The 14,720-nt window shown below is 41.4% G+C and overlaps 1 protein-coding gene across 2 annotated transcripts in view; it reads right to left on the bottom strand.

Annotated features, from left to right (window-relative positions):
- Positions 1-3,392, bottom strand: part of UNC13B (unc-13 homolog B) — a 219,152-nt gene extending 215,760 nt beyond the window's left edge. The window contains exon 1 of one of the 2 annotated variants that reach the window (XM_005683832.3): positions 3,023-3,392. In XM_005683832.3, coding sequence (XP_005683889.2) covers positions 3,023-3,044 — 22 coding nt within the window. In that variant the 5' untranslated portion in view covers positions 3,045-3,392. The remainder of the gene's footprint in view (positions 1-3,022) is intronic. The other variant, XM_005683831.3, reaches the window with a different exon arrangement.

Genomic DNA, 14,720 nt, shown 5'->3' with positions numbered 1-14,720 from the left:
ATCACCTCTATAATAAAAACAAAACAATGAAAGCAATGAACAAAAAACTTAACGATGCTGAGCAAGTGACAGGACCATGATGATTTTTAGTTTCCTTTTTACACTTTTCTGGATGTTCTCAATTTTCTGTGATTAACAGTATGTTAGCATATATTGCTTCTTATACCCCAAAAACTTTTTTTGTTTTAGATTTTTTAATAAGTATGGTCACTTTTAGTTCAAATTAGGGAGAAAAATCCAGAGCTCCGTTATAAGCACTATAGCAATTACAAAGAAATATGGAAAGACTCAATTCTCAAAGTGCTCATTTATTTGGAGAAAACTGTCATGAACATCAAGACATCAAAAGTTAAGGAAAATCCTTGATTTAGTTTACTGGAGTTGTTTAGGTGGTACAGACTCCTATGGAAGCAAAAGATACCAGTATTGTGAGGAAAGCTGTGCCAGATACTTGAAAGACTTAAGTGAATTATATAAAAGAATTTTTTTTTCAAAATTCAAGTCTAACCTCCCACTCAACGTTGAAATTCCTTTTACCACTCATTCAATCTCTGCTTAAGTATCCTATGTTAAAAATTCTCATAAATAGTCCATTCCATTTGTTAACAACTCTGTAAGTTCTTTCTTATGTTAAAAGCTAAAATGTCTATCATTTTCAACACTGGCTGACTTGTCCTAGTTCTCTCTGAGCAACAGTTTAGAAAATTTTCATTTACTATTATGATCCTTCTGCAAGAATAAAACCTCCCAATTCCTCAAATGGTTTCTACACCCTTCGTTATTCTAATTATTCTCCTCTGAACAAACTAATTTCTCAGTTTGCCTCTTAGAATCAAATACCCTAATTGAACACAGAATTCCAGAACTGATCTGACCAGTGCTTTTATCTCCTTAGGCTGGGTCACCATGAACACAGAGCAAGAGTAGTTGCTAGGCGGTATACAATTCATCGCCAAATCAGCAGCACTGTTCAGATCATAAGTAATTTATGTTTTAAGGAATTTAGAGCATTAAAAGAGAAAGATCACTGCGGAGTGAGGAACTGAGGACATTTTCAACAACAAAAGTAGACTATAAGCTAGGAAAGGAAGAACACACTTTCAACAAGCAGAAAACAGAACGCTGCCATGGTGCGAATGAACAAAGCTAGTGCTGAGCAAAATATCTGCGTAAGGATGGGCAAGAACATAGGGCCAAAAAGAGGACTAGAGTCATACTACCGAGAACCCTTAACCTCCAGGGGATAAGGCATGATTAAAGGGTTTAAACCAAGAAATTGATTTCTTGATTGAGATATTTGGAATGATTAAATCAATATCAGTTTGTCAAATTCAACATCAGATTAAATACTGTTTGAATTTTTTTTTTCTAAATTGAGTTACGGTTAATTCACAGTGTTGTATTAGTTACAAGTATACAGCAAAGTGATTCAGTTTTAACATATATTGTGCATTATTTTTCAGATTATTTTCAATTACAGAGAGAAAGAGCATAGTTAGCTGAACAGAATTCCTTGAAAATGAAAGCTGCCTGATATTAGAACAAATTGAAAGCAGCAGCTCCTTCTCTGAAGCATCAATTCAATTAAAGAGGAATTTCTGGTTTAATAGTGCTCCTGGCTGAAGAATCTTTCATAAGGGATAGTTCTGTAATACAGTGTGGCAGTAGAGAATTAAAACTGTCCAAGGGACACTGCAAACCCCAACCTCTCCCAAATCCTGCTACTCAACAGCAGGGATCTAAAGGAATAAATAGATTCCCAGCTGCTGAGAGAAAATGTCTTACTAAAAGCAAAGCAAAATTCTCATTAATGAAAAATCAAGCATGAAGAAAATTTCTGTGTCTCATAATCCCTAGAAATAACCAAATCCATTTTGGGTTAATACAGATTTAACAAAACAGTGGGAGAGAACAGAGGAAAGCAGTTTCATTTGCCAGAAGCTGGGGGAAACATTTAACAGAGATCACAACCAACCATGCTTCTAATCCACAGAATCAAAAGAAACATGAACTCTATCCAATGAAAGGTGCTGGGAAAAGGTTCTCATAGATAAATTCCCTCACTCACAACTGAGCCACCTTATTCTACCTTGTTCAACACGGATACGATAGGCTGTAACTTGAATTTCCCAAGATCAAATTCAATAGGTAATCCAAACCCTGCTTTTCCTGATCTGATAATCTCTAAAATCACAGTCCCTGCACTCATTCAAAACCAGCCCTGCGCTTCTACTATATCAGGCGCCTAGAACACAAAAACCATTAAGAAACAGCCTCTACCCTCATGAAGCTTAGTCGACACACCTTGCCTCATCTTAAACCCCAAAGCTCTTGAGTTAAAATATCGTCTCAGGTGGGTCAAGCGTCCTCAGTGGAAAAGCAATAAAGGACTTCACCTTTAGTTAGTGTGAGAGAAATAAATATAAATAAGTAAATCATACTTCTTATGCTCTGCTCTGAAAGAAGAGAAGCCGACACACCTTTTCAAGTCGAGTATGAGCATACAGTTAGCCTGGACTACACAGGAGAAGCAGGGGACAAAGACAAGCAACAGGGGGGTGGAACGCCAATAAATACATTGGAAGGAGGGATAATGACAGCTGTACTCCTTCAAAGCATGATTAGAAAGAACCTGCTACTAAGCCGACTGAGATTTTACGGTGCGGTGAGAAGGAAGAAAAGAATAGAGGCTGCCCGCTCAATTGACGCCCGCTATCCGTGGTCCCTAGCTCGTCCACTCTCACTAGAGGACAGCTCTAGATATTATTTAACAGGATCTGGGCCTGCCAGCCAACAACACTGTCACATGGCCACCGGAACGGAGAGGTAACAGTCCCTCACAGGAGCGTGAGGAAAAACAAGAGTGGAAAGAACTCAAGATGTTCATAAAGGAGTCAACATAATGGTTCCCCGAGACACGGGCGGGGCGTGAAGTTTGGAAAAGGTGGTAACCCGACGCCCACTGGAAGCTCGTGGAGATCCCTGAGCGACCTCGGTCCCTCCACCCCGTCCGTGCACTCACCGCGTACGCAGAGCAGCGACATGGCCGAGCAGCCGGCGATCCTCCGCCGCGCCCCCGCCCCGCCGCTGCGCCGGGCCGCTCCCTCTTCCCTCTTAGCAGGTGCCGCGGCAGTTCCCGCTATCGACCCCACGGGTCTCGTCGCTCCTCATGGTCCCCGTCGCAGGCAGCGTCCCGCCGCTCCGTCTGACCCGCTCCAATCTTCACCGTCTGAGCGGGCTCCCGATAGTGGGGACTACCGGCCGGCAGGCGGGGGACTGGGCGCGGCACCACGGCGCCATCGCTGGGAGGTAAAGGCGATCGGGACTCCCTCCCTCACTCCACCCGGGATCCGAGCGAGCGCCTGGCTGGAGCCAAGCCCTGGCGCCCCGCCTCCCAGCCAATCAACTCACGCCCAGTCCGCCGCCCCGCCCCCGAAGGGCACGTAGGAGGCGGGGTCCCTTTCCGCTTGCCTCAGTAAAAGAATGAAGGCAACTCGGCCCACTAACGAGGCTTAGGGCCGGGAGGGGCGGGCTTCCCCGGCACCTGTGTGAGGCGGGAATTGCAGCTTTGTGCCCCTTTCATGTGGGCGGGGCTTCTACCCAGGAACAGATTCTTTTCATTGAGAATTTCTGTCCGACTTCCTTAAAGAGTCTATCCCTCTGTAACATTAACAAGAAAGTACCACACTGAAACTAATTTGTTGATTAGTCGCTAAGTCGTGTCCGACTCTTTTGCGACCCCATGGACTGTAGCTTACCAGGCTCCGCTGTCCATGGGATTTCCTCGGTAAGAATACCGGAGTGGGTTGCCATTTCCTCCTCCAGGGAATCTTCCCCATCCAGGGATTGAACCCTCATCGCCTGTATTGGCAGGCAGATTCTCTACAGTGAGTCACCTGGGAAGCTCCGAGTCCTCATTAGCTCTCCTCAAGTTTCTGTGTTTGCAAGCCGTTGGCACAGCTGGATTCTGCCTGTCAGACCCAGGGAGGGTCTATATTAATCTAACAGGGTCTTTGCCCTCCAAAAGCAAACCTAGCTAGCTGTAAGTAGGAGCCTGGAGAAGGAAAGGGGAAGACTTGATTTATCCAGGGTTTGTCCAAATTTAGAGAAATATCCAAAGAAAGATTTTGAGCAAAGCAACTCCACAAGCCTAAACAACAAAGATGCCTGAGGGGCATTCTCTGGACTTCTGGAGGTTGAAATATCTAGCTCTTTAGCCCAGCTGTCCTAACCTCAAGAGCAAGGAACTAAAAAGATGTTGAACTTCTGGGTTCTGGAACTAAGAATAGAGACCAAAAAACAAAACAAACAAAAAAACTCTTATGGAACCAGTGATTCTCCTAGGGGATGCAGAGGCCATCCAACAAAGGATGGAAAGTCACTCTGCACTTGGAAAAAGTATAGAGTAGTGGGAAACAACCTAATAAAATCGTGAAGAGCATGAAATTTGAAGCCAATCATATTCACCTGGTATAGTACCTATTGTCATGTAACAAATTACCCCAAAACTTAGTAGCTTAAAACTGCATTTATTATCTCACAGTTACTGTACAGCACAGAGAACAATATTACTACTATAATAATTACTATACTATCAATATCCTATGATAAACCGTAATGTAAAAAAGATATATGTATCTATAACTGACTCACTTTGCTGTACAAATCATTAACACAATGTAAATCAACTATTTCAATTAAATTTTTTTTATTTAAAAAAACAAAAATATTTTAGTGCTATCAATATATATACCAAGTTGACTTCAAAAGTCTACACAAGCATATTTCCCATCAGCAAACTGGGAGTGATATACTAATATGTACTCTGTAACACTGAACAATAACATTTAAAAAATCTTTATCAATTAAAAAAATTTTCAATATTATCTCACAGTTTCTGTGGGTCAGAAATCTGGGTATGGCTTAATCAGATCCTCTGGTTCAAGGCTTCTTACAGACTGCAAGCAAAGTTCCAGCTGGACTGCAAAAGGATTCACTTCCAAACACTCATATGATTGTTGGCAGGTCTCAATTTCTCCTGGGCACTTGAACAGAGGGCCTCAGCTCCTTGTCGGCATTGACTGGTCTCAGTTCCTTGTCATGTGGACCTCTCCAAAATGGCAGGTAGCTTCCTCAAAGCATGCAAACCAAGAAGGCAATAAAGTCTAATAGCAAGAGGGAAGTCACAATCTTTTCTAATCTAATAATAGAGTGATATCTCCTTATTTTTTTTCATCAGAAGCAGTCACACTCAGGAAAAGGGAATTCCACAAGGACATAAATACCACCAGGAGGTAGGATCATTTGGGGGCCATCTTAGAAATCTGCCTACCATAACTGGATTTGAATCATAGCTCTGGTACTTGTGACCTAGGGCAAGCTACATGACTTCAATTTCCCAGGAAATAATGATAGTATCTACTTCATAAGAGGGTTTTGAGGTTCAAATGACAAAATGCTTTTAAATTAGGGCTTCCCTGGTGGCTCAATGGTAAAAAATTCGCCTGCCAAAGCAGGAGACACTGGTTCAATCCCAGGTCCAGGAAGATCTCATGTGCCTCTGAACAATTAAGCCCATACTCCACAACTAATGAGCCTGTGCTCTAGAGCCAAGGAGCTGCAAATACCAAAGCCACGCACTGCAACTACTGAAGCCCATGCACATTAGAGCATGTGCTCCACAACAAGAGAAGCCCACACATCCCAACTAAAGAAAGCCTGCTCGCAGCATGGACAAAAATAAATAAATAAATACCTGGTGCATACTACATGCCCAATACATGTTTGTTACTATTTAGGTTGTGAACATGATGGGGGAATGCAGCTGGGAGGTGAAAAGACACTAAGCAGAGCAACAGTCAGTGTCTGAAGGTTGTGATGTAGACTCTGAGGCATCCCAGTTTCCCAGTTAAAAGTTCAGAGGAAGAAAGCACTAAGGTCCTCTGCTCTCTAGGCACTTGACCAGGAACAATTATGCTCATAAGAAAGCTTAGGGTATCTTCAGAAGCAACTCAAACAGGGATAAAAAGCCAGAACCTTCCTGTCCCACTGTTTACATTAATTTTTACAGCACAGTACTTGAAAGTTCTTCAGCATTTGCATGGATTTGACACTTAGATTTAGCTGGCAGGTAGCTGAGCACTAAGACTTTCTGAGATCCAGGAGATGAGGAGGAAGGAGGGAAGGATCAAAGAAAATAGGTAATAATGGAAACCCCAAAATTTCAAGACAGTAAAGCCAAAATACCAAGGGCCGGCATTGCTGCTGTCTTTTTGGAAACTCTCAGGCAGAAGGAGCAGAATACAAACCCTGTTCTAGGGGAACCCTCTACTAACTTCATGATCATCCTTAAGTCATGCTCCAAGACCATTAAAAGTTTACCCTTCCTGAGACTTCCCTTGTGGTCCAGTGGTTAAGAACCCACCTTGCACACTGTAAAGCAATTTTCTTCCAATTAAAATTAAAAAAAAAAATAATTCACCTTGAAATGCGGGATACAGGAGTTCATTCTGCGGTCCAGGAACTAAGATCCCACATGGTGCAGAGCAGCTAAGCCCGTGTGCCACAGACCCTTCCAGACCCTGCACATTCTGGAAGCTTTCGTGCTGCAACTACTGAGCCCATGTGCCACAACTAGGTGAAGGATGCGCTGCAATGAAAAATCCCACATGCCACATGGTGCAACCATAAATAAACAATAGATAAATAACTCAATTTAACAAGTATTTATTAAACACCTTTTAAGTCAGGCATAGAGAGACAATACAAAAGTAACATAGTAATCACAGTTCTTATCCTTAAATAGTTTATAAGTGATAGGAAAGATCTATGGGAGATGAGGGGGAACTAAACTAGGGCGGTAAATATAGAACTGAGGGGGAAGGAAAGAGACAATCCCCCTAACCCTTCCATCAGTGTTAAGGAGCCAAAAGTGATGGAACTTGGCACACAATGACTACGAATATAGTAGAGAAGATCCTTTCTTTCATAGCCAACAACTGGGTGAGAGGGCAAAGGAGAGAGTTTTAAACTCAGATTAGGGAATTCCCTGGCAGTCCAGTAGTTAGGACTCTGTGCTTTCCCTGCAAGGTCCCAGGTTCAATCCCTGGTTGGGGAACTAAGATTCCACAAACTGAATGGTGCAGCCAAATAAATTTAAAAAATTAATAAATAAAGTCAGATTGGCTAAAAAGATGATGTTATGGTTAATGTAGTTTTGAGGACAAAGATGTGTCCCTTGGACATGTATATTAAGTTTGAGATGTGCTGGGATAACCTTCAGATAGTCACATTAGACAGTATGTAAGATATAATTGACCCTGAGAAAGCAATCCAGGCTAGAGATAGAGATTTCAGTCAATAAAGATATGACTATTTTAATCCCTATTTTGTTGATAAAGAAAATGAGGCAATAATAGTTGGCATAATCCTCCCACTCATTAGCTCATGAAATTACCTGGCCTATAAAAACTAACCACTCCCACAGCCCTGGGCCCTCTCACCTTCTGAGGACTACATGCTGCCTATGGAATGTGTATCTCTCTAAATAAATCCACTTTCACTTTTTCTATGGCTCACTCCTAAATTCTTTCCTGAGCAACATCAAGGACCCTCACTTGGTGGCCAATCCCAAGAACTCGCCCAAGACCTGGAACATGACCATTCTCTTGTTCTCCATTTTCCTGCAATAAAAGATAGCCTGAAAATGACTGCAAAATTAGGATAAAATCTCATGAATGTATACAGCAAAACAGAAGAAAGAACAATATCTCCTCAAGAGACAAAAGGCTGCACATCCTAATAATCTCCTGTACATCTCCAAAGAGACCCTTGTTTGAATATCTAAAGTTCATTTAGTTCACAACCTAGGAGATAACTCTATATTGTAAAACTGGGGACTAGACTTAATCCTTAGAGAGACTTATCTTTATTCCCAAGGTTAGAATAAGGACTCAGATTTACCATGTCTCCAATAAAACACTCTAAGAATTGGGGAGAGGGTGAACAGTCCCTTTGCCCTTAATAAATGGAGAAAATAATTTCGATTTATACTTAATACTTTCAAAGTCCTCAACTCTCCAAGGAAATGTTCTCACCAAAAGGTGATTAGAGGGAACCAGAGGGACTTCCCTGAGGGTCTAGTTGTTATGAATTACCTTGCAGTTCAGGGGATGCAGGTTTGCTCCCTGGTCAGGGAACTAAGATCCCACATGCCACAGGGCAACTAAGCCCATGCACCACAACTAGAGAGTCCATTTGCCACAACAAAGACCCCAAGCGCCACAACTAAGACCCAATGCAGCCAAATAAATTTTAAAACGTGAACAGATGCAATTTTCTTTTCTTGGACTAATTTCTTAAACTACTACAATCAAACATTTCTTTGCAGTGGAAATACCAGGGAGTGGTGGAAGTTCCAGTGAATACTAAAGGATTCGTTAATTGTCCAAACCATTTTGAATCCTAAATTGATGTTTTCTGCGGTTTGGAGGCAAATGATCTCTAGAAGAGTATGCTTGCAACCTGGGCCCTGCAAACTAGAGGTCTCTACTACAAATCAGGAGATAAGACAGCAAGGCAGATGTCAACTGTTGTCAGGCCTTTTACAGCCTCTCCTGAGGCAAAACTGGGGTCTCCTCAGTGACATACACTTACAATTCTCATACTTCATTTGGGAAACTATTCTTTAACAGAAAGATAAAAATCAAATTGGCATTATCTCAAAACAGAGGACTTCCAACCATTTGTAAATATTAAATGTTCTTTTTTGTTATTAGAATATATGACCTATCTTCTGAGAAAGGAGGAACACAGAACTTAAAGTAACTTGCTTTAAAACAAAGAATAATGCTCCAATGATCTATTAATGTATTCTCATTACCAAAAAAGAACACATTCCTTCAGGATTAGGGTCAGAGGGCCTAAGGTTTTCTTTAAGGATTTTGTCTTCTATAGCAATAAGCCTTTTCATATGCAAATATAAACTCCCAGAAGAGATGGGTATAGAAAAATGGTTTGGCTTAATAAAGCATTGTGAATAGAGAGATGTGCAGGGGAATATGAGAGAGGGTCAATAAAACATCCTTAGATGGTTGAAGGTCTTTTAAGAATATTTAAGGAACTGGGAGTATTTAAGAATATTTAAGGAATGGTCTCATGACCATTCTGGGCCTAGGGTCCCTGGCCCTTACTGAATTTGTAATTCACTCATGTTTCACCTCCCTCAGCTGATCTTTCTTTTTTTTTTTTTCCTAACCTAGACAGAATTCTTTTTCTCCCCCAAACCCCTAATGGGAAGCATTTGTGAATGGCAGGCTTTACTGAAGCTTTGGGGGTGATGTAAGGGGTAGAAAGATATCTACCTAAATAATTTAAAATTGAATAGGCCCTGTTGCTGCTAAGTCACTTCAGTCGTGTCCGACTCTGTGTGACCCCATAGACGGCAGCCCATCAGGCTCCCCCGTCCCTGGGATTCTCCAGGCAAGAAGACTGGAGTGGGTTGCCATTTCCTTCTCCAGTGCATGAAAGTGAAAAGTGAAAGTGAAGTCACTCAGTAGTGTCCGACTCTTTGCGAGCCCATGGACCGCAGCCTACCCAGGCTCCTCCGTCCATGGGATTTTCCAGGCAAGAGTACTGGAGTGGGGTGCCGTCGCCTTCTCCAATAGGCCCTGTGCATAGACAAAAGTTTATACAATCTGTTGCTAAAGAAACAAGCTACAAATACACTATACAAAACATCTTTTTTTTTCCACATGCACAGCTGCAGGGATCTTAGGTCCCTGACCAGGCTTCCTGCGGTGGAAGGACAGAGTCCTAACCACTGGACTGCCAGAGAATTCCCAAAAGATCTGTCTTTTGAGCCAAGGGCTCCCAGGGCCTAGCCGTGTGGACAGAAGGAGAAGGAATGGCTGTCAGGGGCTGAAGGCTAATCCACACGGCATAATGCTGCCAAGCACACAGGGTATGGCAGGAGAAAATCCTAAGAGAAAGTCAAAATTCAATTCACATCTTTATGAACCTGAACAGATGGGCAAACTCATCCTCTGGAGATAATCAACCCCATCTGGCAAAAAGAGAACAATTACCAATTCCAAGAGCCAAAACACACAAAGATTTTAGTAATGCTGGGGAGAGGGGGAGTAAGTGGGTGGGGGCCAGTGGAGTTGGAAGGGGCGGGTGATGGGGAGAGGGAACTCAGGACTGACAAAGACCTGCCCAGTGGTCATAAGCACGATGAGGAGCTCTCTGGCACAAACCAAGACCTGCTGGCATGTCCAACACACACGCATACATATGATCTAGAGCCTTCTTCCTCCTTAATTTACTATTTCTGACTCATTTTCTTCTTCAAACTATGTAATATAGATGTGAAGTAGAACCTCAAGTCTCCATGTGTGGCCTTTGTTTTTCCTCCTCCTCAAACTCTAAACCCTGCCCACAGCTATCTATATATGTCAGTAGGTTCCAAATCTTTATCTTTAGTTCAGACTGCTCTCCTCAGCTTCAGACCTATATGTCTAATAACCCACGAGGTTTCTCTACTTGAATATCACTCTTGTTACTCAAACTCAGTATGTGAAAATTTAAAACCACTGGAATGCCTTAAAATATATTCTACTTCTTCACCCAGAAAGTCTACTTGACAAAATAAAATCTCCTTGTTCTGTTTTAAAAGATCAGTGTGCTTAGAGTCACCAAATTATTATTTTTCTGTTGGTCCTAAAGTAAAAAGGTTCTTGTAAAGATTCACAACTCTTACTAAATAAGGGAATGTTGACATTATTTGGAACAACAAACAATTATAAAAAACCTGTTTTATCTGTACATTTAATGCAATCCTAATAAAAATCCTAGAAGATAGGCATGTGTATGTGTGTCTATGAAAACTGGCCAGCTGATCCTAAAATTTATACAGAAATGGAATGGGCTGAAAATAGTCAATATAATCTTATGATCTTAAAGTTGGAGGATATGCACCACCACATATCAACACAGTAATTAAAACAGTGAGACAATGGTGCAAGGAGGGACAGGAACATATCATATATTATTAACATGTGTTTTATGAAAAACAGACATTGCATAGAAAAGGGGGAAAGGATTATTTTGTTCATAAAAATCATCCAAAACTTGGAAATGCTGCAAAGAAAAGACATCAGGGGCAGCCAAAGATTACCCAGGCAACAAACTTTTGCTTTACTCATGATGTGTTATTAAGGGCTAACTCTGCGTACTACCATGTGTAAAATAGGCAGCTAGTGGGGAGCTGTTATACAGCACAGGGAGCTCAGTTCGGTGCTCTGTGATGCCCAAGACGGGCGGGAGGGGAGGCAGGGTGGGAGGGAGGCTCAAAAGGAAGGTGATATATGTATAGATACAGCTGATTCACTTTGTTGTACAGCAGACGCACAACACTGTGAAGCTCCAATAATAAATTTTAAAAAGGAAATCACCCCCCAAATAAATAAACAAACAAAAATAAAGGCTAATTCTGTGAAGTCATATGTTAACGAATAGATTTTTGTCTGGTGATGATGCAAAGGATTTCTGATTATTAGAAAACATTATGGTGTTACTATCCTCTAGACATTAACTACCTTTATATCTAATCTAAAATCTCATTTTAGCACTCTTTTTTCAAATGCCTGTGAATACCCAGGATGGTTAATTTTATGTGTCAACTTAACTGGGCCACAGGGTACCAAATATTTGGTCAAACATTATTCTGGATATGTCTATAAGGATGGTTCTGAATGAAATTAACATTTGAATAGGCACACTGAGTAAAGCTTCCTTTACTCAGGAAGGGCTTCCCTTGTGGCTCGGCTGGTAAAGAATCTGCCTGCAATGCCGGAGACCTGGGTTTGATCCCTGGGTTGGAAAGTCCCCTGGAGAAGGGAAAAAGCTACCCACTCCAGTATTTGGTCTGGAGAATAGTCCATGGACTGTATAGTCCATGGAGTCCCAAAGAGTCAGACAGGACTAAGCAACTTTCACTTTCACTGAGTAAAGCAGATTGCTCTCCCTAATGTGGTGGGGCAGGGGAGGGTCCTCATCTAATCAGTGGAAGACCTGAATAGGCAAAAGAACTGAAGAAGAGAATTTCTCTCTGACTGACTTCCTTTGAGCTGAGACATTAGTCTTTTTTCCTACCAGTGGACTCGAACTGAAAAATCAGTTTTGCCTGGGTCTTCAGGCTGCCGGCTTTCAGACTGTAACTATACTGGCATTTTTCTTGGTTCTCAGGCCTTTGGACTGGAACTGGAACTACACCATCAGCTATCCTGGGTCTCTGGCTTGACAGCTTGGGACTTGTCAGCCTCCGCAATACTGTGAGCCAACTCCTTATAATAAAACCTCTCCATTTGTATATCTACATATACACACACCCGGAACTCTGACTAATATAATCCCTAATTTCCTCAATTGCTCATTACACATGCTTTACCTGCTTATCTTTGATATATGTTCATTCTAGCTTCTTGTAAGAATCTTGCTCTTAACTTTTTGGAAATTGTACTATAACAGTTTTTGTAAAAGTTTCTGGTTCAACTAAATAACTATATGAGGGAAAAATGAATCTTGACATCTATTTCACACTATACATAAAATCTATTCCAGATGATTAAATAAGAGGTAAAATAATAAAGTTCCTAGACAATAACCTAAGATAATACACTCATTTCCAAGTAGACAAAGACTTTTAAAATAGGGCATAAAAACCATTGAATATAAACAAAAAGATGTAAACTGGACAGGTTAAAGAAGCTCTGCATATTGAAAGACTCCACTAAGAGAATAAACAATCAAGCTACAGAATGGGAAAATGGATTTGCAATAGATTCCTCATCAGAAAAACATCAAACAAATTCCAGCTGAAAGACATTCCACAAAATATCTGAAATATCTGATCAATAAAATTGTCTATAAAATTGCCCAGATCATCAAGAACAAGGAAGTCTGAGAAAATACCAACGCCAAGAGGAGTTTAAGGAGACATGAAAACTAAACCTAACGTGTTATTCTGGATGGGACATTAGGTAGAAACTAAGGAAATCAGAATAAAGTATGGACTTTAATGATAATGTATCAGTTCAGTTCAGTTGCTCAGTTGTGTCAGATTCTTTGTAACCCCACGGACTGCAGTACGCCAGGCCTCCCTGTCCATTGCCAACTCCCAGAGTTTACCAAAACTCATGTCCATTGAGTCAGTGATGCCATCCAACCATCTAATCCTCTGTCATCCCCTTCTCCTCCTGCCCTCAATCTTTCCCAGCATCAGGGTCTTTTCAAATGAGTCAGCTCTTCGCATCAGGTGGCCAAAATATTGGAGTTTCAGCTTCAACATCAGTCCTTCCAATGAACACCCAGGACTGATCTCCTTTAGGATGTATCCTAAATACATATTTACATGTATTGATATATATAATGTATCAATATCGGTTAATTAATTATAGCACATGTACCATACTAATAATGTAAGACGTTACTAAACAATTGTGGAGAACAAAGCGGAGAATTGAGTGTGGGGTACACAGAAACTTTCTGTACTATCTTCACAAATTTTCTGTAAATCTAAAATTATTCTAAAATGAAAAGTTTATTTTTAGGGATTTTCCTGGTGGTCCAGTGGTTGCTGTTAGCCTTTCAATGCAAGGGGTGTGGGTTGGATCCCTGGTGGGGAGCTAAGATTCCAATGCCTCCCACCAAAACATCAAAAACATAAAACAAAAACAATATTATAACAAATTCAATAAAGACTTTTAAAATGATCCCGATAATAAAAAACTTTTTTAAAAATTTATTTTTTTTAATCTAGTAATTTACCCAAATTTAGCTAGTAATCAAGTAATTTGCCCAATACAGCTAGTATAGTGTCCTTACCAAACCAAATGACTTCAAATTTGAGCTTTTTCCATGACACAAAACTCTTCCAATTTTACCCTCTATAAGGGGACGACAGAGGATGAGATGGCTGGATGGCATCATCGACTCATGCACATGAGTTTGGGTGAACTCCAGGAGTTGGTGATGGACAGGAAGGCCTGGCGTGCTGCGATTCACGGGGTCGCAAAGAGTCGGACACGACTGAGCGACTGAACTGAACTGAGCATTACAGAAGTATTAGAAAGACAATCTGAGCAGTTCCGTAAGAGCAGAACATTTTTTTCTTTTTCTGTTTTCATTTTGCCTAGCGCACCATTGGTGTTTAGTAAAGCCGCTTCTTAACTACTCACAGAAAGAAAGTCACAGAGATCTAAAGAATCTGAGACTTTGAGATAACTTTACCAGGTCCAGTCCATCACACAGCCATCAATACCTCCGGCTCCATCGAGAAGCTCACTAGGCTCTGGGCTCAGAGCCACTCAGCTCTGCAAGGGACCTGGGTTGCCATCTACCGGTGGCTCGTAAGCGTCGCTCTCCCCTGGACATATCTTGGAAACTCGTGGAGCTCCCGGGAAGTTGAAGACTCAAGCGCTAATTAAATTACAGAACGTGTGTAACAGTCACACAGTTCAGTCGACTGAACAAAGCAAAGGCTCTACTTTGGCTCATAAAATTCACAGACTTCTCGCCGACCTACCTCCACAGCTATAGACCTAACTCTTACTGCCTGTCTCCTACACGCCGTAGGCTACAGAAAGTGCTCTTCCTCACAGACTTGAGACCCCGGCCAACCAGATTCCCGCATTTTCACAGAATTCTGAAGCTCTTTGCAC

This window comes from Capra hircus, chromosome 8 (assembly GCF_001704415.2).
Source record: "Capra hircus breed San Clemente chromosome 8, ASM170441v1, whole genome shotgun sequence".
NCBI classification, from domain to species: Eukaryota; Metazoa; Chordata; class Mammalia; order Artiodactyla; family Bovidae; genus Capra; species Capra hircus.
This window is presented reverse-complemented; position numbering and strand designations above follow the sequence as displayed.